This window comes from Pristiophorus japonicus, chromosome 9, assembly GCF_044704955.1.
Source record: "Pristiophorus japonicus isolate sPriJap1 chromosome 9, sPriJap1.hap1, whole genome shotgun sequence".
In the NCBI taxonomy this organism is placed as follows: Eukaryota; Metazoa; Chordata; class Chondrichthyes; family Pristiophoridae; genus Pristiophorus; species Pristiophorus japonicus.
In genome coordinates this window covers 157,390,159-157,417,198 of record NC_091985.1, presented here as the reverse complement: position 1 = coordinate 157,417,198, position 27,040 = coordinate 157,390,159, and the positions used below count along the sequence as shown (strand labels likewise).

At 44.7% G+C, this 27,040-nt stretch overlaps 1 protein-coding gene across 3 annotated transcripts in view; it reads right to left on the bottom strand.

The window, feature by feature from the left end:
- Positions 1–833: 833 nt before the first annotated feature.
- mei4 (meiosis-specific, MEI4 homolog (S. cerevisiae)) overlaps positions 834–27,040 on the bottom strand; it is a 593,333-nt gene continuing 567,126 nt past the window's right edge. Inside the window, exons 5-6 of one of the 3 annotated variants that reach the window (XR_011595057.1) lie at positions 11,697–11,835; positions 1,358–1,392 (exon numbers count right to left, since the gene is read on the bottom strand). Coding sequence is in view for 1 of the 3 variants with exons in the window: in XM_070889992.1 (XP_070746093.1) it covers positions 1,147–1,392 (246 nt within the window). In the remaining 2 variants the exon portion in view is untranslated. Of the gene's footprint in view, positions 1,393–11,696; positions 11,836–27,040 lie in introns of all 3 variants that reach the window. The other 2 variants (XM_070889992.1, XR_011595058.1) reach the window with 2 other exon arrangements.

The following is a 27,040-nucleotide window of genomic DNA, read 5'->3' as shown; positions in this document are numbered from 1 at the left end:
AATCTTTTTCTCTTCACATATCTATAGAAGCTTTTGCAGTCAGTTTTTATGTTCCCTGCAAGCTTCCTCTCATACTTTATTTCCCCCCTCCTAATTAAACCCTTTGTCCTCCTCTGCTCAATTCTAAATTTGTCCCAGTCCTCAGGTTTGCTGCTTTTTCTGGCCAATTTATATGCCTCTTCCTTGGATTTAACACTATCCCTAATTTCCCTTGTTAGCCACGGTTGAGCTACCTTCCCCGTTTTATTTTTACTCCAGACAGGGATGTACTATTGTTGAAGTTCATCCAGTTGATCTATAAATGTTTGCCATTGCCTATCCCCTGTCAACCCTTTAAGTATCATTTTCCAGTCTATCCTAGCCAATTCACGTCTCATACCATCGAAGTTACCTTTCCTTATGTTCAGGATCCTAGTCTTCGAATTAACTGTGTCACTCTCCATCTTAATAAAGAATTCTACCATATTATGGTCACCCTTCCCCAGGGGGCCTTGCATAACAAGATTGCTAATTAGTCCCTTCTCATTACACATCACCCAGTCTAGGATGGCCAGCTCTCTAGTTGGTTCCTCGACATATTGGTCAAGAAAGTCATCCCTAATACACTCCAGGATATCCTCCTCCACCGCATTGCTACCAGCTTGGTTAGCCCAATCTATGTGTAGATTAAAGCCTCCCATGATAACTGCTGTACCTTCATTGCACGCATCCTTAATTTCCTGTTTGATGCCATCCCCCAACCTTACTACTACTGTTTGGTGGTCATAAGAATTAGGAACAGGAGTAGGCCATCTAGCCCCTCGAGCCTGCTCCGCTCCGTTGGTCTGTACACAACTCTTAAATTCATTGGCATGGAAATGAAATGAGTTTATATCAGCAGGTAACATTACTCATCAAAACATTAACAGCTCAATTTTTCAGATTTAGAAGTGCTGTTCACTGCTGGTTTGTGGTAAGGTTATGCAAAATTCTTTATTGTTCTTTTGAACACACGGACATTCCTCCTGATTTTGTTTTGGACATCAGTGCATATTTAAAGAATATTATGAGTCACAAATATTAGAAAATGGAGAATGCAGAGAGACTTATGAGCACATTAATGGTTTGAAAGATATGAAGCATTTTGTTAAAATATGGACCTGTGCTTTAGCTGTGCTTCTGTTGCAAAATTACATTGAACAAAGCTCCTAGTCTCCACAGGTACACTGTAAACAAGGGGAAATCATCGGAAAGATGAAGGACTGTCTCATCTAATCTCTGCTGAAGTTTCTCCAATTCCACACAATTCACAGCGGTGACTCCACTCTCTGTTGGATTCTCGCACTGCAAAAGCTGTTCCAGCATCCAAAATAGGTAGTAGACATTTTCATAGGAAGGTACATCAAGCTCTGTCTGATTAAGGGAAGAAATATAGAACACTAGTTAATAGAAATACCAACAGGATGATATGTGCCTAATCTTATGGATGTATTTATTTGTAACAGCTAAAAGCCCAGATTGGGTACCATTGATCACATGACTGATTGCTGATTGGTCCCCTTGGAGGATAAGACACACCCATCCGTTTCTTTGGAATACGTAATCAGTGACTTTGCAAAGTGTAATTCTGACAGAATAGAGCTCACTCTCACAGGTTAAGACCTTCTCCCACTATCCAAACAAGTGCCTGACCCACTCCCTTCGCCCAAGTTCATGACCTAATTCCCTGACCCCCACCCTCCAGCCTAAGTTGTTGACCTACCACCCCTCCACCCAAGTTCCTGACATAGAAACATATAAAATTGGTGCAGGGGTAGGTCATTCGGCCCTTTGAGCCTGCACCACCATTCAATAAGATCATGGCTGATCATTCCCTCAGTACCCCTTTCCTGCTTTCTCTCCATACCCCTTGATCCCTTTAGCTGAAAGGGCTGTATCTAACTCCCTCTTGAATATATCCAATGAACTGGCATCAACAACTCTATGCAGCAGGGAATTCCACAGGTTAATAACTCTCTGAGTGAAGAAGTTTCTCCTCATCTCAGTCCTAAATGGCCTACCCCTTATCCTAAGACTGTGTCCCCTGGTTCTGGACTTCCCCAACATCGGGAACAATCTACCTGCATCTAACCTGTCCCATCCCGTCAGAATCTTGTATGTTTCTATGAGATCCCCTCTCATCCTTCTAAACTCCAATGTATAAAAGCCCAGTTGATCCAGTCTCTCCTCATATGTCAGTCCGGCCATCCCGGGAATCAGTCTGGTGAACCTTCGCTGCACTCCCTCAATAGCAAGAACGTATTTCCTCAGATTAGGAGACCAAAATTGAACACAATATTCCAGGTGAGGCCTCACCAAGGCCCTGTACAACTGCAGCAAGACTTCCCTGCTCCTATACTCAAATCCCCTAGCTATGAAGGCCAACATACCATTTGCCTTCTTTACCGCCTGCTGTACCTGCATGCCAACTTTCAATGACTGATGAACCATGACACCCAGGTCTCGTTGCACCTCCCCTTTTCCTAATCTGCCACCATTCAGATAATATTCTGTCTTCGCGTTTTTGCCCCCAAAGTGGATAACCTCACATTTATCCACATTGTCCTGTATCTGCCATGCATCTGCCCACTCACCTAACCTGTCTAAGTCACCCTGCAGCCTATTAGAGTCCCCCTCACAGCTCACATCGCCATCCAGTTTAGTGTCATCTGCAAACTTGGAGATATTACACTCAATTCCTTCATCCAAATCATTGATGTATATTGTAAAGAGCTGGGGTCCCAGCACTGAGCCCAGCGACACTCCACTAGTCACTGCCTGCCATTCTGAAAAGGATCCGTTTATCCCGACTCTCTGCTTCCTGTCTGCGAACCAGTTCTCTATCCACGTCAGTACATTACCCCCAATACCAATCTCATGTGTGGGTCACCTAATCCCCCCAGTGCAAGCTCCTGACCTAATCCTCCTCCCAGCCATGTTCCTGACCTAATCCACCATCCCAAGTTGCTGACATACTCCCCTCCCTCCCCCAGCCCAGAGTTCCTGACCTAATCACCTCCCCCAGCCCAAGTTCCCGACCTTCTTCCCCCACTGCCGCCCCCAACGGGTTCCTGACCCTCTCCTCCTGCTCAAGTTCCTTCCCCACGGATTCATGACCTTCTCCCCCCCAGCAAGTTCCTGAACTTCTCCCTGCCCCCACCCCATCGCATTGTGTGTGGGTCACGGATTGTTAACTGGTTTATTGGGTATGAAATTAATAGTAAGAGTTGTGACTTTTGGATTTTGTTCAATCTTAAAATTTGGATCACGCTCTCTCAACGCCCCTCCCTTTAGACCTGGATCATGTGGTTCTGCCATCCTCACTGTGCTCTCTGTACTCTTTACTCACGAACACCCCCACTGAGTTTCTGATCTTTCTCTCCCCTCTCTCTCTCTCCCCTCTCTCCGACCCTTCTCTCTCTTTCTCCCTCCGGCCCCGTCTCTCCCCCCTCTCTCTCCAACTCCTATCTCTCCCCTCTCTCTCTCTCCACTTTCTCGACCCTTCTCTCTGTCCGGCCCCCTGTCTCTCTCCCCTCTCTACGACCCCTATCTCTATCTCCCCTCTCTCTGACCCCTGTCTCTCTCCCCTCTCTCCGATTGCTCGCTCTCTTCCCCCTCTCTCTGACCCCGCTGTCTCCACTCTCTCCAATCCCTCTCTCTGATCCCCTCTCTCTGACCCCTCTCTCTCTCTATGTCCGACCCCCCTTTCTCGCTTCCCTCCGACCCCCCCTTTTTCTCTCTCTCCTTATCCCTCCGCTCTCTCTCTGCCTCTCCTCTCTCCGAGCCCCGCTCTCTCTCCTCCCTCCGTCGCTCCCTCTCTCTCCCCCTATCTCTGACCTCTCTCTCCGATTTCCCTACGATCCTCTGTTCTCGCCACAGATCCAGTGAGGGGCCTTCTCCCACAGAGCTGAGAAAAGCGTGGCCACGCTGCAGCCACATCTGCGCGGCCGGACCTCGGTGACATCGTGCTTTCGCATAAGGGGCGGGGCCAACCATGCGCATAAGGGGCGGGGCCAACCGCGCGCATAAGGGGCGGGGCCAACTGCTTGCATGCACATAAGGGGCGGGGCCAACCGCTTGCATGCACATAAGGGGCGGGGCCAACTGCTTGCATGCACATAAGGGGCGGGGCCAACCGCTTGCATGCACATAAGGGGCGGGGCCAACCGCTTGCATGCACATAAGGGGCAGGGCCGACCAGTGGCATGCGCAGAAGGATCCAAAAGTGTTGCTGCAGATAATCACTCCATAACCTTATCAACTGGTGCCTGACATGATGGCCCCGATTTTAACTCACCCTGCCTGATGGAAACCAGGCTAGGGGTGGGGGGTTGGGAGGATGGGTAGGGTGGGAGGCAGTTACAATGGAGCTGAGAATATACTCTCTCCTTCCCCGCTCTGGCCGACTACAATTTTAAATTGCAGGCAGCTGCCCCAAACTAGCTGGCTTCTCTTTAACTATGAAAATTGGGCTCTGATTACATCACCGGGGCCCGCTCTGCTTTTTTAACCAGACGCTTGAGTGGGGTAGCAGGGTGGGCTTCCTTGTTAGGTCAATTGTGCCAAGAGCTGGACTGAAGGCCGAGAAAAGGAACATAAAAACACAAGAATTAGGAGCAGGAGTCGGCCATTCAGTCCCTCGAGCCTGCTCCGTCATTCAATATGATCATGGCTGATCTTCTACCTCAACTCCACTTTCCTGCACTGTCCCCATATCCCTTGATTCCCTTAATATCCAAAAATCTATCGATCTCCGTCTTGAATATACTCAAAGACTGAGCATCCACAGCCCTCTGGGGTAGAGAATTCCAAAGATTCACCACCCTCTGAGTGAAGAAGTTTCTCCTCATCTCAGTCCTAAATGGCCGACCTCTTATTCTGAGACTGTGACCCCTGGTTCTAGAATCCCCAGCCAGGGGAAACATCCTCCCTGCATCTACCCTGTCAAGCTCTGTCAGATTTTTGTATGTTTCAATGAGATCATCAGTGCCTGTTTCTCGCACCTGGAGGTTGATTTTTTGGGCTGAAGGATTGCCGCTGATGGAATCCATCCAATAGAGTCCAAAACAGAAGCAATTCGCCTGGCACCCAGGCCCCGGAATGTCTCAGAACTGCGCGCCTTTCTCGGGCTACTCAATTACTTTGGGAACTTTATGCAGAACTTAAGCACGCTGCTGGAGCCTCTCCACGTGCTACTCAGAAAGGGGTGCGATTGGTTTTGGGGGGACGCCCAGGAACTCGCCTTTAATAAGGCACACAACCTTCTGTGTTCCAACAGTGTTTTGACTTTCTTTGACCCAGGTAAAAAGCTAGTTCTCACATGCGATGCGTCAACGTATGGGGTTGGGTGCGTTTTGCAACATGTCAATAGTGCGGGCAAATTACAACCCATAGTTTATGCCTCCAGGTCACTTTCGCGGGCGGAGCGCGGGTACGGAATGGTACAGATCTCGTCTGCACTCACTGACTGGGATCCCCCCCGCGCAACTGTTGATGAAAAGGACTTTAAAAACAAGGCTCTCATTAATCCTCCCAGACATGCACGAAATCGTTGAGGAAAAGCGCCGTAAGCTGACTGAGTACCATGACAGAAATTCAAGGGGAAGATGGAATGAGATGGGGACAAAGTGTTTGTACTAAACTATGGCAGGGGTCCGAAATGGCTTGCCGGGACAGTAACGGGCAAGGAAGGAAACAGGCTACTGGTAGTACAAATGGACAATGGCAAAACCTGCCGGAGGCATGTAGACCAAGTCAAAAGCAGATTTACCAACAACACTGGGGAACCAGAGGCAGACTACAATGTGGAACTCGTACCACACCTGGTGGACAGACAGAGGGAACAACCTGAGGAAAGGGCAATCCCAACAGACAGCCCAGGCGAGTCAACAACAATCACACCAATCGAAACAGACAGCCCAGGCAAGATACCAGCAACCACACCCAAAGAAAAACAGACACCAAGGCAAACAACTGAACCACAACTCAGACGCTCCACGCGAGAGCGTAGACCACCTGAGAGACTGAACCGATAAAGACAATAAGACCTTGGGGGAGGGTGCTGTCATGTATCTTACATTATTATATATAACTGTATCCTAACATGCTATACATGACTGTAATAAGATATGACCTGTAACCACCAGCATACCTTACCACCAGGGGTGCACTTGCAAGAGACAGGTATATAAGGGCAGGTCTCAGGCAAGTGCAGCATTCCAGAGCTGTGAAATAAAAGGTGCAGGTCCAGAGTGACCTTGACTTCACTACATGCCTCGTGTGAATCTGTACTGAGGGGACAGGACTTTACATAAACTCTAAAGAATACACGCCTAGTCTACTCAATCTCTCCTCATAGGACAACCCCCCCATCCCAGGAATCAGTCTGGTGAACCTTTGTTGCACTCCCTCAATGGCAAGTATATCCTTCCTTGGGTAAGGAGACCAAAACTGTACACAATACTCCAGGTGCGGTCTCATCAGGGCCCTATATAATTGCAGTAAGACGTCTTTACTCATTCTCAAATCCTCAGTAAACTAAGTTTAAAAAAATGTAAAGTTTCCTTGTGGACCAGGAGGAGAAAGAGTGCTCATCTGAGCCCCACAAGGAATCCCCTTGGATCTCCCTTGCCCCAGGCTTCCCCCTTTCCCAACCGTGTCTGGAGCCCCCCCCCACCCAACGATCCACTTACCTGACTGTTGGGGACTGTTCCCATGAGTCCCTGGCTGCAGTCTGCTCCTACCCAAATTCCCGATTCCCACCCTCCAGCCAGACAGTGATTTTGGCTGCGTTTGGGTGGGAGTTGGAGCCTGGTTATTAAAACAAGCCCAGGAGTTAAAATCTCTCTGGGTCTCAACATGCGAGCTTGTTGCTCGGCCAGGACCCATGCATAGACCGATCCCGCCCACGATAAATTTGAGACCAATATGCCTAGCTACAGACTTGTAGTACATCACCAGCTGTGTTATTGACTGTGGTCTTGATACTCAAAGTAGCAGAGGATCAGCTGATGTTTTAAGTTGCTTTTGTAATTGCATGTCGCATTGTCCTGAATTTTGAAAGTGACGAATTTACGATCACTCCCAGGTCCCTTTCTAAATCTCACTCTGTTGATTCAATCCCATTCATTGCGTGCAATGCATTCCACCTTTTTTCGACCAATGCGAAATACTTTACAGTTATTGGTGTTTGATTTGTTATTTATCTCCCTGGTTGATTCACCTGAGCAAGGATACAGTAATTTCTCTATAATAAAACTAACTTGTTTGAGCCAGACAGACAATTTACCTGTTTCAGAATAATATCTCCCTGAGACTTTGTTCTTCACAGAAACAAGCCCAGTCTCTTCAACTACCTCCAATGGCTAGATATCCCTGCTATAGTGTGGTGCCCACAAGTGTGCACAGTACTGGTCCTGAATTTCCTCACTATCTTCAGCACTCACACCTTCATTGCACTAAAAACGATTGAGGAACATGTGCTCAGCTTAAAATGCCGCTTATGCACCGCTAATGCGATAGATGCGAGTTTCCTTTTTCTGTTTGGCAGGAAATAAAGGAGAGTATCAAATTAAAAACCAATGCGTATAAGGTGGCCAAGGTTAGTGGGAAACTAGAAGATTGGGAAAATTTGAAACGACAGCAAAGAATGACTAAGAAAGCAATAAAGAAAGGAAAGATAGATTACGAAAGTAAACTTGCGCAAAACATAAAAACAGACAGTAAAAAATTTTACCGATATATAAAACGGAAAAGAGTGACTAAAGTAAATGTTGGTCCCTTAGAAGATGAGAAGGGGGATTTAATAATGGGAAATGTGGAAATGGCTGAGACCTTAAACAATTATTTTGCTTCGGTCTTCACAGTGGAAGACACAAAAACCATGCCACAAATTGCTGGTCACGGGAATATGGGAAGGGAGGACCTTGAGATAATCACTATCACTAGTGGGGTAGTGCTGGACAGGCTAATGGGACTCAAGGTAGACAAGTCCCCTGGTCCTGATGAAATGCATCCCAGGGTATTAAAAGAGATGGTGGAAGTTATATCAGATGCATTTGTTATAATCTACCAAAATTCTCTGGACTCTGGGGAGGTACCAGCGGATTGGAAAGCAGCTAATGAAACGCCTCTGTTTAAAAAAGGGGGCAGACAAAAGGCAGGTAACTATAGGCCGGTTAGTTTAACATCTGTAGTGGGGAAAATGCTTGAAGCTATCATTAAGGAGGAAATAGTGGGACATCTAGATAGGAATAGTGCAATCAAGCAGACGCAACATGGATTCATGAAGGGGAAATCATGTTTAACTAATTTACTGGAATTCTTTGAGGATATAACGAGCATGGTGGATAGAGGTGTACCGATGGATGTGGTATATTTAGATTTCCAAAAGGCATTCGATAAGGTGCCACACAAAAGGTTACTGCAGAAGATAAAGGTACGCGGAGTCAGAGGAAATGTATTAGCATGGATCGAGAATTGGCTGGCTAACAGAAAGCAGAGAGTCGGGATAAATGGGTCCTTTTTGGGTTGGAAATCGGTGGTTAGTGGTGTGCCACAGGGATCGGTTTACAATATACACAGATGACCTGGAAGAGGGGACAGAGTGTAGTGTAACAAAATTTGCAGATGACACAAAGATTAGTGGGAAAGCGGGTTGTGTAGAGGACACAGAGAGGCTGCAAAGAGATTTAGATTGGTTAAGCGAATGGGCTAAGGTTTGGCAGATGGAATACAATGTCGGAAAATGTGAGGTTATCCACCCTGGAAAAAAAACAGTAAAAGGGAATATTATTTGAATGGGGAGAAATTACAACATGCTGCGGTGCAGAGGGACCTGGGTGTCCTTGTGCATGAATCCCAAAAAGTTAGTTTGCATGTGCAGCAGATAATCAGGAAGGCGAATGGAATGTTGGCCTTCATTGCGAGAGGGATGGAGTACAAAAGCAGGGAGGTCCTGCTGCAACTGTACAGGGTATTGGTGAGGCCACACCTGGAGTACTGCATGCAGTTTTGGTCACCTTACTTAAGGAAGGATATACTAGCCTTGGAGGGGGTACAGAGACGATTCACTAGGCTGATTCCTGAGATGAGGGGGTTACCTTATGATGATAGATTGAGTAGACTGGGTCTTTACTCGTTGGAGTTCAGAAGGATGAGGGGTGATCTTATAGAAACATTTAAAATAATGAAAGGGATAGACAAGTTAGAGGCAGAGAGGTTGTTGCCACTGGTCGGGGAGACTAGAACTAGGGGGCACAGCCTCAAAATACGGGGGAGCCAATTTAAAACCGAGTTGAGAAGGAATTTCTTCTCCCAGAGGGTTGTGAATCTGTGGAATTCTCTGCCCAAGGAAGCAGTTGAGGCTAGCTCATTGAATGTATTCAAATCACAGATAGATAGATTTTTAACCAATAAGGGAATTAAGGGTTACGGGGAGCGGGCGGGTAAGTGGAGCTGAGTCCACGGCCAGATCAGCTATGATCTTTTTGAATGGCGGAGCAGTCTCGAGGGGCTAGATGGCCTACTCCTGTTCCTAATTCTTATGTTCTTATGTTCTTTGACAATCTGCCACCCAATCTCAAGGTCATGTTCCATTTGATAGACAGACAGAGCCTCCACATATATCAGGGAAGTGGGATACTCTAGCATTGTAGTGGGCTTTGCATTGGTGTTCAGTCTTCTCCGATTTCAAAATGGCTTTCATGAAGATGGATGATTCAACTCAGCTAAAAACTCAAAAAATAAAAGTGAAAGACTTGCATTTATATAGTGCCTTTCACGGGCACCGGACGACTCAAAGCTTTTTACAGCCAATGAAGTACTTTTCAATTGTAGTCACTGTTGTAATGTGGGAAACGCGTCAGCCAATTTGCACCCTGCAAGCTCCCAAAAACAGCAATTTGATAATGACCAGGTAATCTGTGTTTGTTATGTTGATTGAGTGATATATATTGGCCAGGACACCGGGGATGATTCCCCTGCTCTCCTTCGAAATAGTGCCGTGGGATCTTTTACATCCACTTGAAAGAGCAGACTGTTTAACATCTCATCCAAAAGATGGCACCTCCGACAGTGCCGCACTCCCTTTGCACTGCCCTGGAGTGTCAGCCTAGATTTATGCACTCAAGTCGCTGGAGTGGGACTTGAACCCACAACCTTCCGATTCAGAGGCGAGAGTGCCACCCACTGAGCCACAGTTGAAACAAATGGTCAATGACATACAAACATACAAAATTAATGGGCAGGAAAAGACTGGCTGGTCCAGAAAGCCTGCTCCACACACCATGATGGCCAAAGCATCATGACTAAACACTTCCTTCACCCTCCCACTGTAACCTCCTGGGAAATGCAAAAATAGAGAAAAAACCCAGGGCCAGTAAGGGAAAAAATATTCTGGAAAATTCCTCTCTTTGCATCTGTACATGCTCTGAGACTACCTCGAAAAACTTGGCATCCATTTTGAGTTTTAAGCTTGGCTGACTCATGACTCCCCCTCATGAAAGACACGAACACATATTCTCCAGAAGCACAAAAATTGCTTTTCCTACTGTGCCCTCTCTCTCTGTCTGCTTTATACTCGAGATGTTTCCCCTGACTTTCTGAGAAATTCAATCAAAGATAGGCTTGAAACAAAGACCAAACTAAAACGAAATGACAATCAACAGACAAGTCTGGTCAGTTTCATTTTTGCAAATAATCTGCAAATTGTTACTGACTATCCTACATTACTACAAGCTATTAACGATTGGGTTTGAAACCTTTAGTTTGGTAAATAACTATCCTTAATTAATTTTTATACAACCCTCCAGGATTATCCTGGAATCTCCAGGGATTGAAATTGATCTCCAGGGCAATGCGGTCAGCAATCCTGGAGAAAAATCATTGGGACATTAATACGGGGCAGGCTGTCCAGCAAGTTTAATACAGCAAGGGCATGGAGTGAACCATCAACATTTCCAGTGATTCATCATCTCACTGAAATGCAACCTGGAAAGCAAGGTCCCAACACAGTAACTAACATTGAATAGAAATGAAATAAGTCAACTTTTGCTGAGATGTGCCATTCATTCTACGACTGCATAGTTCAAACACCTCTCTGAACACTCCACTGATATAATTTAAGCTGCCCCCTGGCCATCTTGGAAAATCAACCATTTGACTAATGCTTTGCACTTTTACCACTGGCCAATGTACTGAAGCTAAGACAACATGTACGCTGTTATTACATTAAAAACACTTTGAGGAGACTCACATCTAGTGCATTACGCCATTTATGCATCTTTATGCGATTGTCCTATGAGGAGCGATTGAGTAGACTAGGCCTATGCTCTCCAGAGTTCAGAAGAATGAGAGGTGATCTCATTGAAACATACAAAATTCTTACAGGGCTTGACAGGGTAGATGCAGGGAGGATGTTTCCTCTGGCTGGGGAGTCTAGAACCAGGGGTCACAGTCTCAGAATAAGGGGGCAGCCATTTAGGACTGAGATGGGGAGAAACCTCTTCACTCAGAGGTTGGTGAATCTTTGGAATTCTCTACCCCAGAGGGCTGTGGAGGCTCAAGGCTAGAATTTCACCGAATTTGCGACCGGGTTTTCACCGCGATTTGACCCTCCGCGGCGGAAACCCGGTCGGCGGGATCTGCAGACACCTTTTTGCGACGGCGCTTCCACGTACCGTTGGGGAGAGGTGCACCGACATGAAACGACATGCAACGCCGTGGATTGCGTTACCGTCTTACTTTCGGCATTCTCTGCCACGCCCTGAATACCGACAGGTGAAGTGCAGCCCTGGCAGCAGCGGTAAGTATGAAGACCTGCAAAAAGTGCAAGTTAAAGTTTTTATTTTTTAATTCTTTTTCAACGATTTAGTAGATAAGGGTTTTGTGAATATTTTTTGCAATTTTTTGCAACGCTACCGGCCTCGGACTAAAGTTGCCGAAACTCTCGGTTTGCGCCGCGAATCCTCGTGCAACGCCAACTTTACCCATGTAAAGGCCGAAATTTAGGCCTAAAAAGGTTGATGATGGGCTCAATTGAAATGGCAATGGCCGGAGTTAGAAAAAGGTTAATTCAGATAGGGTGTGAATGAGCTGCCATTGGAGACAAAGAGTAAAAAAACATAAGCTCGGGGGCGGTGGGAGGAGGGAGCCAAAGGTGGCCAGAGGTTCTGCTCTGAAATTGTTGAACTCGATGTTGAGTCCAGAAGGCTGTAAAGTGCCTAAACGAAAGATGAGGTGCTGTTCCTCGAGCTAGATTTACCTTTATCTAACTCCGGCCATTACCATTTCAATTCGGACCATCATCCCTTTTGTCTCTCTAATCTCTCCTGCCTTCCACCCTATCACAGACCTTCCCTTTTGTTTTTGTTTTCCCCTCCCCCTTTCAGTGCTTCTTAAGAATTTGTTCTTTTCAAACATTTGCCAGTTCTAACGAAGGGTCGCAGACTCGAAAGGTTAACCTTTTTCTCTCCACAAATGCTGCCTGATCCATTGAGATTTCCAGCATTTTCTGTTTTTATTATACATTATTAAACTCCTTCAACCCTGCTGCCTGCCCTCGATAAAAGACAATCCAAAAGTGCCTGCAAATCTCTGCTGGAAATATCAGATATTCCTGAAATTGCTTTGTAAAGTTGAAAAGAATGTGAGGTTATCTCTGAATTCATTATTGCTTCTGTTTTTTCCCTTATGAGAGAAAATGATAACAAGTTATGCTGTTTGCGCTGTATGATATTGTCTGTTTTGAAGGTTTTCTTTGGAAGTCTTTGTGTAGCTCTGAGCAACAAGTCTGTCTGTCATATCCTGCCTTGCTCCATTATCTGCTCAGTAGTTACTCTTAACAGATGATTACAGTGACTCATTGACAGACTATTTATCATTGCAGCTGAATTTTGCTTGCCAGCTCATAATCTATAGTAGATAAAGCAGCTCACAAAGCAAAGAAAATGTTTAAAAGTTTGTTGCACAAGGACTAGGCATCTGATCGTGCATTCTGACATTAATAGGGGCACCCTGAGAGGTTAGAATTTAATTATTTTCTGTTGTTTCCCCAGTAGCTATGATATGTAACATTCACAAGTTGTCAGTGACAGATTCTCATTATGCCGGATAATACTATTCCATCATCTTGCTCGAGCCTATTTCCACAAATGTATTCACAGGAAATTAAATCACCTGGAATGAATACATTGACTTTTGTTCATAATACATTGCAGAAACAATGAAAACAAATAGAAGAAAAGGCAATTCAACTGATTGGCTTCTAACTGAGACAGGTACAACAGACAGTTTGATAACTCCCATTGCAGTGCAACCTGATACATTAGTGTATATAAATCTACTGTTAATATTCTTCAAATCATTAAACAGGTACCTAAAACAAACATAATGCTGTATCTCACTGGATAATTTCAACAGATTAAGACAATGGCCTGGATTTTGCGCTCAGCGGCATAGGAACATGCTCGCTGTTCATTACACTTACAGACTTTACGTGGGCTTCTGAGTTGCAACTTACATTGATCAAGGGCCCATATTGCCCCACACTCCAATTGGGGGCGGTAACCTTCAGAGCCGGACTTTTATCACCTGTCCTGGAAGTCCCACCCCCGACGCGGATTTGGGCACATGCGCTGCTCTAAGGATGCGGAGCGCTCACTCCGGTACTCCGCTTCCTTGGATGGGGCGCTCCCTGGGCGGGAGCGTGGCACTGAGTCCAGCACCACACTCACGAGGCCAGCGCTACAATGCCTGAACCTTCATTTAAATGGATGGGCCTCTGCGCACACTGCAGGCCCTTTAATGGCCAGCCACTGGGCCACCAGGGATGCAATCGACTGGGCCAGCGGCCCGGCACCCATAACGAAGTACCAGGCTGCATGATGGCGGCCTGGTCGATGCGAGGGCCACCATTGTCGGGCCGACGCAGGAGTCAACCAACAAAATAAAATGGCGGCCCAAGGCACTAAAGGCCTCCCCTTTATGGGGCGCCCCGGTGGTGGATGTCTGCCTGCCTCGTAGCCCACGGGGCAATTTTACCCACAGAGCGCAAAGGGGTCGGCACAGGGCAGTGAGGGTCAGCGCGCACGGCGATGACATCATCGCCACTGGGCGCTGGCCTGGAGCGCTAATCGTGGTGCTACCAGCACTGCACTCCCCAAACCTCCGGGACAATTTCCTGGGAGGTGCAATCATCCCCCTCACCTGGGCAAAAGCTTCATTGTGCCCCGTTAGCGCCCCCCGGAGGCTCTTATGGGACTTTAAAAAGGAGCAATTTTGGCTCCCAACTTTCTGAAACAGCGCGGCGCCCTCTATGGGGGATCTTAGACCAGTGTTAACAGAGCAGGCAACGGCATGTCTCTTCAACCAATCAGATTGAGGAATTTTTACTGTGGCGTGCAGAGTCTAAACCAGGAAGTGTAAGTTAGAATATTTATTTCATTGTAAAATATAGACAAGTAAGAAAGATGGAATTAAGAGAGAGATAAAAAAGATAGAAAGGAAAAGTTAAAAAAATCTCCAACAATAATTAAAATCTGAAGGAATGAATCTCTACACTTGTAAAAGTTAATTTTGAGAGCCAGAGAGGTTGGTTGGCAGCAATGAAGACTTACCACGCCATTAAAAATTCACTTACACTTGAATGAACCAGCCCAAGCATTTTGTGGCATGTTTAGTGGGGTCATCATCATTATAGGTAGTCCCTCGAGATCGAGGAAGACTTGCTTCCATTCTTAGCATGACTTCTGAGGTGGCTGTACAGTCCAATACGAGAACCACAGTCTCTGTCACAAGTGGGACAGACAGTGGTTGAAAGAAAGGGTGGGTGGGGAGTCTGGTTTGCCACACACTCCTTCCGTTGCCTGCGCTTGATTTCTGCATGCTCTCGGCGACGATACTGGAGGAGCTCAGCACTCTCCTGGATGCACTTCCTCCACTTAGGGCGGTCTTTGGTCAGGGACTCCTGGGTGTCAGTGGGGATGTCGCACTTTATCAGGAAGGCTTTGAGGGTGTCCTTGTAATGTTTCCACTGCCCACCTTTAGCTCGTTTGCCGTGGACGAGTTCCGAGTAGAGTGCTTGCTTTGGGAGTCTCGTGTCTGGCATGCGGACAATGTGGCCTGCCCAGCGGAGCTGATCAAGTGTGGTCAGTGCTTCAATGCTGGGGATGTTGGCCTGGACGAGGACGGGATTTGTAGGATCTTGCGGAGACATCATTGGTGGTATTTCTCCAGCGACTTGATGTGTCTACTGTACGTGGTCCAAGTCTCTGAGCCATATAGAGGGCGGGTATTACTAGTGGGTAAATACCGCAACTACAGGCTCTTGCAAATATTTTAATGCCGAGTCTATCGGCAAGGTACCGGTGCAGTGATGCTTGTGGATCAGCAGGGCAACTTGGACAGCAACTTCCAAATTTCCATGTTTTAATGTGCATGTGCGGGTGCTGGAAGTTGCTGTCCGATTTACTCCATAATAACAGTGAGCGCCGATAGCCTCACCACTATGATTACCGCAAAATCCGGGCCTATATGTGTAATGTCCTGTGAGTATGTTCACAGACTTGTAGAGCTGTTGAGAGGTGGGCGCCGGAGGGACTAGAGTGCATCATCACCCCCGGCAACCAAATTTTAATTTGACCATTTAATGTTTAAAGTCTAATTTGTTTAATTGTCGGTTTCAGTGCCCCCCCCCCCTTTAATCAGAGGGCACTTGATTTAATGATTTATTGATTTACAGATACAACCAAAATAGTTGTAGAGCTGTTGAGTTGGGAGTGGCTTATCCAGTCACGTGATGTTCGCAAGACTCAATAAAACCCCAACCAGTTGAGTTTGGGGGATCCACAATGAGGCAAGTGGCTGTGAGCCTAATGGATGAACTGGTAATTTGTAGTGTGATTGTTAAACCTTTGCTAATAAACCAACTAGTTCTTAATATCAATGTGTTGCTATGAATTCTTAAGCAAAGAACCCATGAAGCAATACATTATAATATGATTGCCAATATTTGACACTTGACCAGGTCCAGTAGGCTTGTTGGAGGAATATGAGCTCCATTCCTTTGCTTCATTCATTTAAATGGAATATCTGATTGCTGCAAGGCTGAGTTGATGTATGCTCATTAAAAATACAACATAGAATTTTGTTAAAACAAAATTAAGAATGTATAAAATGAATTAAGAATAAATAGTGACTCATTAAAAACAAAATATGTAATACACTAGCATTTATTACCAACATGCCATATTTAAAGTCTGTTAACTGTTTATTGACATTGATTAGGAGACCAACAATGACTGGACAACTGGTCGATAGTCGTAGTGAGTCATTCTAGCTCAACACGTCAGACAAATCATTGTCTGCCATGTTGCCTTGCACAAGACAATAGCTAGCTATCTCACCAGAAGTTTCCTACCCTTGACTGCCAGTTAAGAAAAAATTGACAGCACATATACTCTATGAATGTCAGTGTCAGCTGTGGCTCAGTGGGTAGCATTCTCGCCTCTGAGTCAGAAGGTAGTGGGTAAAAGTCCCCACTCCAGGGACTTGAGCACTAAAAAATCTAGGCTGACACTCCAGTGTAGTGCTGAGGGAGTGGTGCACTGTCGGAGGTGCTGTCTTTCAGATGAGACGTTAAACCGAAGTCACGTCTGCCCTCTCAAGTGGACATTAAAGATCCCATGGCACTATTTAGAAGTAGAGCAGGGGAGTTATCCCCGGTGTTCTGGCCAATATTTATCCCTCAATCAACATAACAGAAAAACAGATTATCTGGTCATTATCATATTGCTGTTTGTGGGAGCTTGCGTGTGTGCAAATTGGTTGCCGCGTTTCCTACATTACAACAGTGACTACACTCCAAAAATATTTAATTGGCTGTAAAGCGCTTTGAGACATCTGGTGGTTGTGAAAGGTGCTATATAAATCCAAGTCTTTCTTCTTTTTAGTGAATGGTGCATTTTCAAAGGTAAAGTTGAAAGTGATCGAATGTGGTCAAATTACTGTAGAGTAGCAATAAACAAAGAAAATAGAATGCTTAATTATATTGTTAAATCAATAGAGTACAAGTCAGAGGACATGATGCTAAAGCTGTACAGTGCTCTGGTCAGACCACTCTGAGTACAGTATTCAGTTTTTCTCACCAAGACTCAAGGAAGACATTTAAATCCAGGAGGCAGAGTGGAGAATAGTTACAAGGCTGATCACGAGTGCCAGAGGACTTGAGATATAAGGAAAGACTGGAACAAATTAGGCCATTTATCCTTAAAAGGAGACGATTGAGAAGGGACATTATAAAGGTATTTAAGTAAGCTTTGATGGCTGGATTGTCTATAGTAAATGGTATAGAAAAGGTAACTCACTTCAAGGTAAATCATGCCAGTTGGATGAAGGGGCACATGTCCAAACTAGAGAAAGGCAGTTCGAACTGATATCAGGAAATTATTCTTCACATAACACAAGGGATCGACTAGTTGATAGAAAACTCTTGGAATTGTTTAAGGGCTGTGATGAGGAGGATTCCGATCTTTTCTAGACATATGAGGTAATTATAGGCCAAATAGACTTCCTCACCCATATTATGTTGTGACCTAGCAGTTCCCATAATACAACCGACAATTTAAATGAAGCAATCCCAAGATTCTATCTTTTAAAAAATCAATGAACTGTGGTCTAAACTAAAACAACTTCGAATCCATTTAATATAATATAAACAGCAGAAGGAGAGCAAGTATCTCTTTGTGCCTGTGATATGTCTTCCTTTTTCCTCAACCAAGGATTCCCCCCCGCCACGGTTAACATGCCCTCGACCGTGTCCGTTTTATTTCCCGCACTTTTGCTCTCACCCCTGCCCCTCTCTCCCAGAACCACGATAGGGTCCTCACATAAGAACAAAATAAATAGGAACAGGAGTAGGCCATTTGGCCCCTCGAGCCTGTTCCGCCATTTAATAAGATCATGGCTGATCTGATCTTGGGCTCAGCTCCACTTCCCTGCTTGCACCCCATAACCCTTCACTCTCTTATCGTTCAAAAATCTATCTATCTCCACCTTAAATATATTTAATGACCCAGCCCCTACAATTCTCTGGGGCAGAGAATTCCATAGATTTATAACCCTCTGAGAGAAGAAATTCCTCCTCATCTCAGTTCTAAAAGGGCAACCCCTTATTCTTAAACTATGTCCCCTAGTTCTATATTCCCCCACAAGTGGAAACATTGTCCCTGCATCTACCTCGTCGAGCCCACTCAGTATCTTATATGTTTCAATAAGATCCCCTCTCATTCTTCTAAACTCCAATGAGTATAGGCTCAACCTGCTCAACTTTTGTTCATTAAGTCAAGCCCTTCATCTCAGGAATCAACCCAGTGAACCTTCTCTGAACAGCCTCCAATGCAAAATATCCCTCCTTAAATAAGGAGCCCCAAGCTGTATGCAGTACTCTAGGTATGGCCTCACCAATACCCTGTACAGTTGTAGCAGGACTTCTCTGCTTTTATACTCCATCCCCCTTGCAATAAAGGCCAACATTCCATTTGCCTTCCTGATTACTTGCTGTACCTGCATACTAACTTTTTGTGCTTCATGCACAAGGACCCCCAGGTTCCTCTGTACTGCAGCACTTTGTAATCTCCATTTAAATAATAATTTGCCTTTTTATTTTTCCTGCCAAAGTGGATAACCTCACACTTTCCCACGTTATACTCCATCTGCCAAATGTTTGCCCACTCACTTAGCCTGTCTATATCCCTTTGCAGATTCTTTGTCTCTTCTTCACAACTTGCTTTCCCACTCATCTTTGTATCATCAGCAAACTTGGCTACATTACACTCCATCCTTTCATCCAAGTCATTAATATAGATTGTAAATAGTTGAGGCCCCAGCACCGAACCCTGCGGCACTCCACTAGTTACTGTTTGCCAACTGGAAAATGACCCATTTATCCTGACTCTCTGTTTTCTGTTAGTTAGCTAATCCTCTATCCATGCTAATATATTACCCCCGATCCCCGTGAGCTCTTATCTTGTGCAGTAACCTTTTATGTGGCACCTTACCAAATGCCTTCTGGAAATCCAAATACATCACATCCACTGGTTCTCCATAAAACTATGCTGACTCTGCTTGACTGTATTACGATTTTCCAAATGTCCTGCTACTGCGTCATTAATAATGGACTCCAGCATTTTTCCAACAGCAAATGTTAGGCTAACTGATCTATAGTTTCCAGCTTTCTGTCTGCCTCCTTTTTTAAATAGGGGCATTACATTTGCAGTTTTCCAATCCGCTGGGACCTCTCCATAGTCCAGGGATTTTGGTAGTTTGCAACCAATGCATCCACTACCTCTGCAGCCACTTCTTTTAAGACCCTAGGATGCACGCCATCAGGTCCAGGGGACTTGTCCACCTTTAGTTCCATTATTTTACAAAGTACTTTTTCTTTGGTGATAGTGATTGTTTTAAGTTCCCCCCTCCCAATAGCCCCTAGACTATCGATTATTGGGATGTTTTTAGTGTCTTCTACCGTGAAGACCGATACAAAATACATGTTTGAAGTCTCTGCCATTTCCCTGTTTCCCATTATTAATTCCGCAGTCTCATCCTCTAAGGGACCAAAGTTTACTTAGCTACTCGCTTCCTTTTTATATACCTGTAGAAGTTCTTACTGTCTGTTTTTATATTTCTTGCTAGTTTACTCTCATAATTCATCTTCCCTCTCTTTATTATTTTTTTAGTCGTCCTTTGCTGGTTTTTAAAAATTTCTCAATCCTCTGGCCTCCCAATAATTTTGACAACATTGTTTTCAATTTGATACCATCCTTTACTTCCTTAGTTGGCCACGGATGGTTCTCCCTTCTCTTAAAATCTTTCCTTCTCACTGGAATATATATATTTTTTGAGAGTTATGAAATATCTCCTTAAACCATCCACTTTAGCCAACTCTGCCTTCATACCTTTGTAATCGCCTTTATTGAAGATCAAGACACTGGTTTGAGACCCAACTTTCTCACCCTCCAACTGAATTTGAAATTCATCCATGCTACGATCACTCTTTCCTAGAGGATCCTTTACTAGGAGATCAGTTATTAATCCTGTCTCATGACACCGTACTAGATCTAAGATAGCCTGCTTCCTGGTTGGTTCAGCAACGTACTGTTCAAGGACACCATCCCGGATACACTCTATGAACTCTTTCTCAAGGCCATCTTGGCCAATTTGATTTGTCCAGTCAATATGATGATTAAAATTGCCCATGTTTATTGCCATACCTTTCTCACAAGCCTCCATTATTTCTTGATTTATATTCTGTCCGACAATGTGGCTACTGTTAGGGGGCCTATAGATTATACCCACCAATGACTTCTTCCCCTTATTATTTCTTATCTCCACCCAAACTGATTCTACATCTTGATCTTCTGAGCCAATATCATTTCTCACTACTGCACTGATCTCCTCCTTTATTATCATAGCTACCCCACCTCCTTTTCCTTCCTGTCTATCCTTCCGAATTGTCAAATACCCTTGAATATTCAGTTCCTAACCTTGGTCACCTTGCAACCACATCTCTGTAATGGCTATCAGATCATACCTATTTATATCTAGTTGTGCCGTCAACTCATCTATCTTGTTACGAATGCTGCGTGCATTCAGATAAAGAGCTTTTAATTTTGTCTTTTTACCATTTTTCCCTGCTTTGACCCCACTTTCTGATACTCTTATTTTTATACATTCTGTCCCTTCCTGTCACGCTATGGTTATCATTTCCCCCATCGCTACCCTGCACTATTGCCTTATCCGTTCTCTTTGACTTTTTAAATTTCTGCTCACCTGAACCCTCCCCCCCGCCCCCCCCGCCACCCACCACAACCCCAACCCCACTCCCACTCACTATTTAGTTTGAAGTCTTCTCTACAGCCCTCGTTATTCGAATTGCCAGGTCACTAGTCCCAGCACAGTTCAAGAGAAGCCTGTCCCAACAGAACAGCTCCCTCTTACCCCAGTACCGGTGCCAGTGCACCAGGAATCAAAACCCATTTCTCCCATACCAATCTTTGAGCTATGCGTTCATCTCTTTGATCTTATTACCCGATGCCAATTTGCTTGTGGCTCAGGTAGTAATCCAGAGATTATTATCTTTGTGGTTCTGCTTTTTAATTTAGCTCATACTCACTCAGCAGAACCTCTTTCTTTGTTCTATCTATGTTATTGGTAGCTATGTGTACCATGACAACGGGATCTTCGACCTCCCACGTCAAGTTCCTCTCCAGCCCAGAGGAGATGTCCTTAACCCTGGCACCGGGCAGGCAACATAGCCTTAGTGACTCACACTCTCGGCTGCAGAGAACAGTATCTATCCCCCTAATGATACTTTCCCTTACCACTATATCATTTATTTTTACTCCCTGCACTTGAATGGCCCCCTGTACCACAGTGCTGTGGTCAGTTTGCTCATCCTCCCTGCAGTCGCTGCTCTCGTACACACAGGGAGTAAGAGCCTCCAACCTATTGAACAAGAGCAAAGGCCGAGGCTTCTCCATCACTCCATTCTGAGTCTCCATATCTACCTTGCTTGTAGTCACACCCTCCTCTTCCTGACCACGGGCCAAATTTGAATTATTTAACCTAAAGAGTGTGACTACCTCCTGGAACTCTGTGTCCAGGTAACTCTCCCCCTCCCTGATGTGTCGCAGTGTCTGAAGCTCGGACTCCAGCTCATCAACATGGAGCCGAAGTTAAGAACATAAGAAATAGGAGCAGCAGTAGGCCATAAAGCCCCTCGAGCCTGCTCCGCCATTCAATAAGATCATGGCTGATCTGATCATGGACTCAGTTCCACTTCCCTGCCCGTTCCCCATATCCCCTTATTCCCTGATCGTTTAAGAAACTGTCTATTTCTGTCTTAAATTTATTTAATGTCCCAGCTTCCACAACTCTCTGAGGCAGCGAATTCCACAGCTTCACAACCCTCTGAGAGAAGAAATTTCTCCTCATCTCAGTTCTAAATGGGCGGCCCCTTATTCTAAGATCATGCCCTCTAGTTCTAGTCTCCCCTATCAGTGGAAACATCCTCTCTGCATCCACCTTGTCCAGCCCCCTCATAATCTTGTACGTTTCGATAAGATCACCTCTCATTCTTCTGAATTGCAATGAGCCGCCAACACTTACTGCAGATGTGGTTGCCATGGATCACACTGGTGTCCACCAGCTCCCACATGCTGCAGTGTAATACATCGCCTCCCCTATCATCTCTAATGTATTTTATTTAATTAGTTACGTTTTGAATGTTTAGCTTTTAATTCCGGCTCTTAACTTAAACCAATGTCCAAGAAAAAGAGAGAACTACTGACCAACCAATCACTTCCCTGCTTTTCTGTGACACACACTTTGATTTCTTTTTACTTCTCTCACTCACAGGTCAGTTGGTGCTGTTCGACCGAGCTCCTTTTATCCCCTGCTCTGATCTCCCATTGGTTCCACGTTCAATGGATCATCCTCCACCATTTCCACCACCTCCAGCATGATCCCACCACCAATCACATCTTCCCCTCCCCTCCCCTTTCAGCATTGCGAAGGGACTGTTCCCTCTGTGACACCCTGGTCTATTTTGCAGTCACTCCCAGCACCCCCTTCCCTTCCTATGGCACCTTCCTGTGCAAGCACAGGAGATGCAACACCTGCCCTTTTACCTCCTCCCTTCCTACTGCCAAGGGCCCCAAACACTCCTTCCAGGTGAAACAGCAATTTACTTGTACTTCTTTCAATTTAGTATCCTGTATTCGCTGCTCAGGAGTGAGACCAAACACAGATTGGGTGACCGTTTTGCAGAACACCTCCGTTCAGTCCGTAAGCCTAACCCCGAGCTTCCAGTCGTCTGTCACTTTAATTCTCCACTCCACTCCCACTCGGAACTCTCCATCCTCAGCCTCCGACACTGTTCCAATGAAGCTCAATGCAAGCTCGAGGAACAGCACCTCATCTTTCGTTTAGGCACTTTACAGCCTTCTGGACTCAACATCGAGTTCAACAATTTCAGACCATAACCTCTTCCCATATTTTGTTCCCTTTCCTCACTTTTTTTACAACACCCGCCCCCCACTACTTTTAATTTTTTTCTGTTTTCCATGGCAGCTGGTAATCATTGACAAAAATGTTGCTTACTTGCTATGCCTGTAGAACAGTCACCGACACAACATGGTGGATGGTCACTGTTTTCATAACACTGTGCATTTTTGCTCCAAAAACACCAAATTCCTGTAAACTTGTCAGATGTCCCTTAAGCTAACTGCGGGAGGTGTCTGTTCCAAATCTAGTTAACATCCAGTCTATGTAAAATAAATCATTACTTAGATCTGCAATACAGCACACCACCAAGGTTGGCCTACTTTTTCAATCAGTGCTGTAAACAACTATTTTATATTATCGGTGGAGTTGCATCAAACATGACATTATAAAATTACTGGAACTACAGACGGTTAGAGATGAAAATACTATTTATATGGGAAGAATTGAGAGCCAATTTCGGTATCACACATACTCCTAGATATAAACCGAAACCCGAACTCATTATTCCTACATGACTGGGGTTTGTCCAGGAATGAGACTAAACAAAGCGATGAATTTAGTGATGCTGTATAGTATAAATTATAAGGTAAATTTTCCACTTTTGAACTCCCAGTGCATAGCCTTACCCATAGTGGGTGCAGAGCAGGAAATCACAGGTGAGCAGCCCCTGATTATCAGCCCACTAAAATCGATGGATGGAAAGACAGGTTGAGAGGCAACTGAAGTTGCGTCCACATATTTGGTGATGAAACAACTGTGCACGAGTATCTGCTATTTGGTGATGAAATCAGGAACTTCATGGAGGTGCATCATATCTTTTTGGAAAGGCATAAATTTGTTGTTAGAGTTCCAAACATGCTTTTGCTGTCACTGAACTTTGATGTCAGGCTCCAAGGTAAGAATATCCAAACTGCAACACAAAGGCCATTTGCTGCCCAAACCTTGACAATATGGCCATTAAATTCCAGATGACACAAGTGTAATGTCTGTAAGTTTGTAATGTTTGTAGCTCCACACTGTGCATGTGGACGTATTGGGTACTGCAATTGCAGAGTTAATCATTAAACTGAACCAGGCAATTCTGGAGACTTCTGAGAGAGCTGGCTGCCATGTTAGGACGCTGTGTGTGCTGTGCTCTGTGAATATATCACATTTGGCGATGAGGATGGGATTTTTCGGATGATTTAAAGCTCAATTTTTGTTGGTGAAGGATTCAGCCAGCTGACACAGAGAATTTGGAAGTTTCTCTCTTTGGAAAAAGCTACAAAATCCGAGGTAGAATACAGGACATGGTGTGAACAGCTAGAGATTAAAATGGCAGGTGTATTGGGATATTTGGGAGAATATGGACAAGACCGGGAACGTTTTAAAGCGGATGTGGATTGGCTAGGAATGTATTTCACTGCAAATAACATAATCGAAGTTCCAGACAATGCAGTCCAGGACCGGGCTATGTTGGAACGTAAGAAAGCGATCTTCTTATCGGAGGTAGGTATGGCATTATATGACACTTTTGTAAATCTGCTTGTGCCTGACGAGCCAAAGGACACAACGCTTAAAGAGATTTTAATGAAGCTGGAGCAGCACTATCACCCCAAACCGTTAGAAATTGCTGAAAGCTATCGTTTCGGGATTCGGAATCAGAAGGCTGATGAAAATATCAGTGATTACATCCTAGCATTAAAAAAGCTATCGATGTACTGTAATTTTGGAAACTTTCAAAACCGAGCATTACGGGATCGTTTTGTTTGTGGGATGAAAAATGATGCGATCAGAAGGAAGCTATTGACGACGGATGACTTGAATTTTGAGATTGCTTGTCAGACAGCGAGGTTGATGAGCATGGCCGAACAATATTCCCGAGAATTAAATAATGATTACGGTCGTCAGTCAACCGAGGTAAATCATCTGCAGGTTCAACGTAAAAGATAGGCATGGCCAAAAGTCTCAGAAACTGGAAATTCTACCAGAGCGTCGAAGTCGTGCTATAGGTACCTGGGACAACACATTGCTCAAAGTTGTCCATATGTGAAGGCAGAGTGTTTCTTCTGCAGAAAGACTGGGCATCTTGCGAAGGCATGCCGACTGAAGGGTAAACCAGCTTTTAAAGCTATGAGTCCAGTGTTCAAAGCTATGAGTAGAAATCCCAAGAGACTACATAGCATGGAAGAACAACAACAGGATGAGGAGATCTTAGAGTTACACATCATCAGGAGCACGAGGTTCACGGACAGCGATTCGGAAAGCAACACATTTCACATAGATGTGGCGGGATTCAAGATACCAATGGAAATTGACACGGGTGCATCCGTGAGTGTAGTACCGGAGTCACTGTACCTTGACAAATTGCGTGATTTCCAACTGGAGAAATCCAAGATAGAGCTGCGAGGCTACTCGGGAGAGAAAATTCCTGTGGTAGGTCGTATCACCGTACCGGTGAAATATAAAGATCAATTTCAGAACTTGCCTCTAATAGTAGTGAAAGGAGACAAGCCTGTCTTACTAGGAAGAATTTGGTTGAGCTCACTAAATCTGGATTGGAGTAAGATTTTCTGTGTGGAAGTGAGATTTTCATCAACAGATGAGGCTATCAAGAAGTATCCAAAGGTGTTCTGCGAAACGAGCAGTCCGATCCAAGGTTTCAAGGCGAGTGTCAGGGTACAGAAGGACGCTAGATCGGTTTACTACAAGCCACGTTCCATACCATATGCACTCAAGGAGAAAGTTGAGCAAGAACTCAAAAGATTAGAGACTGAGAACATTATTTGTAAGACAGATCGATGTAATTGGGCTACACCCCATTGTTGTTGTACCAAAGTCTGATGGTAAAGTAAGATTGTGTGGTGATTATAAAGTAACCGTAAACCAGGTTCTAGAGGGTAATGTCCCCAATACATTGCCGAAAATAGAAAATTTGTTCACAATACTGACAGGTGGTCAGATCTTCTCAAAACTGGATCTTACGAATGCCGACTTACAGCTTGAACTAGAGGAGTCCAAGTCATGTTTGACTATAAATACTCATCTAGGCCTATATCAATTTAATAGGCTACCGTTTGGAGTGTCTTCCGCCCCTGCCATATTCCAAGGGGTGATGAACCAGATTTTGCAAGGTATTGAAGGGCTAGTATGTTATTTGGATGACATACTAATTTCAACACCAAATAGGCAAATTCATAATAACATTTTGAATGAAGTCCTCAAACGGCTAGAGGAGCACAGAATACGAGTGTCTGCTCGTAAGTGTGAGTTATTTAAAAACTCAGTGGAGTACTTAGGATACAGAGTAGACAAAGATGGTTTACATCCGACCAAGGAAAAATTGGATGCAATTAGAAATGCACCCACTCCCAGGAATGTCACTGAACTTCGTTCATTCTTGGGTCTTTTGAACTATTATGGGAAGTTCCGACCAAATTTGGCTACAGTATTACATCCACTGAATGAACTTTTGAAAAAACAGGGCCATTGGAAGTGGTCAAAAGAATGCGATACAGCATTCAAGGAGTGTAAAAGCAAATTGGTAGAGAGCACCATGTTAGTTCACTATGACATATCTAAGAAGATTAAGCTAGCATGTGATGCCTCTCCGTATGGAGTTGGGGCAGTGATCTCTCATGTATTAAGTAGTGGGGAGGAGAGACCAATTGTTTTTGCTTCACGCACTCTCAATGCCAGTGAGAGTAATGATGCGCAAATTGAAAGTAAAGCTTTGGCATTAATTTTTGGGGTCAAGAAGTTTCACAAATACTTGTATGGTTGTAAGTTTACCATCGTTACGGACCATAAGCCCCTAACAGCAATCCTCCATCCAAAGTCCACAGTTCCAACATTAGCTGCAGCCTGAATGCAGAGATGGGCTTTGATTTTGTCAGCATACACATATCATATTGAATACAGACGATCAGCTGATCACAGTAATGCTGTTGCAATGTCTAGATTGCCTTCCCCATCACAAGTT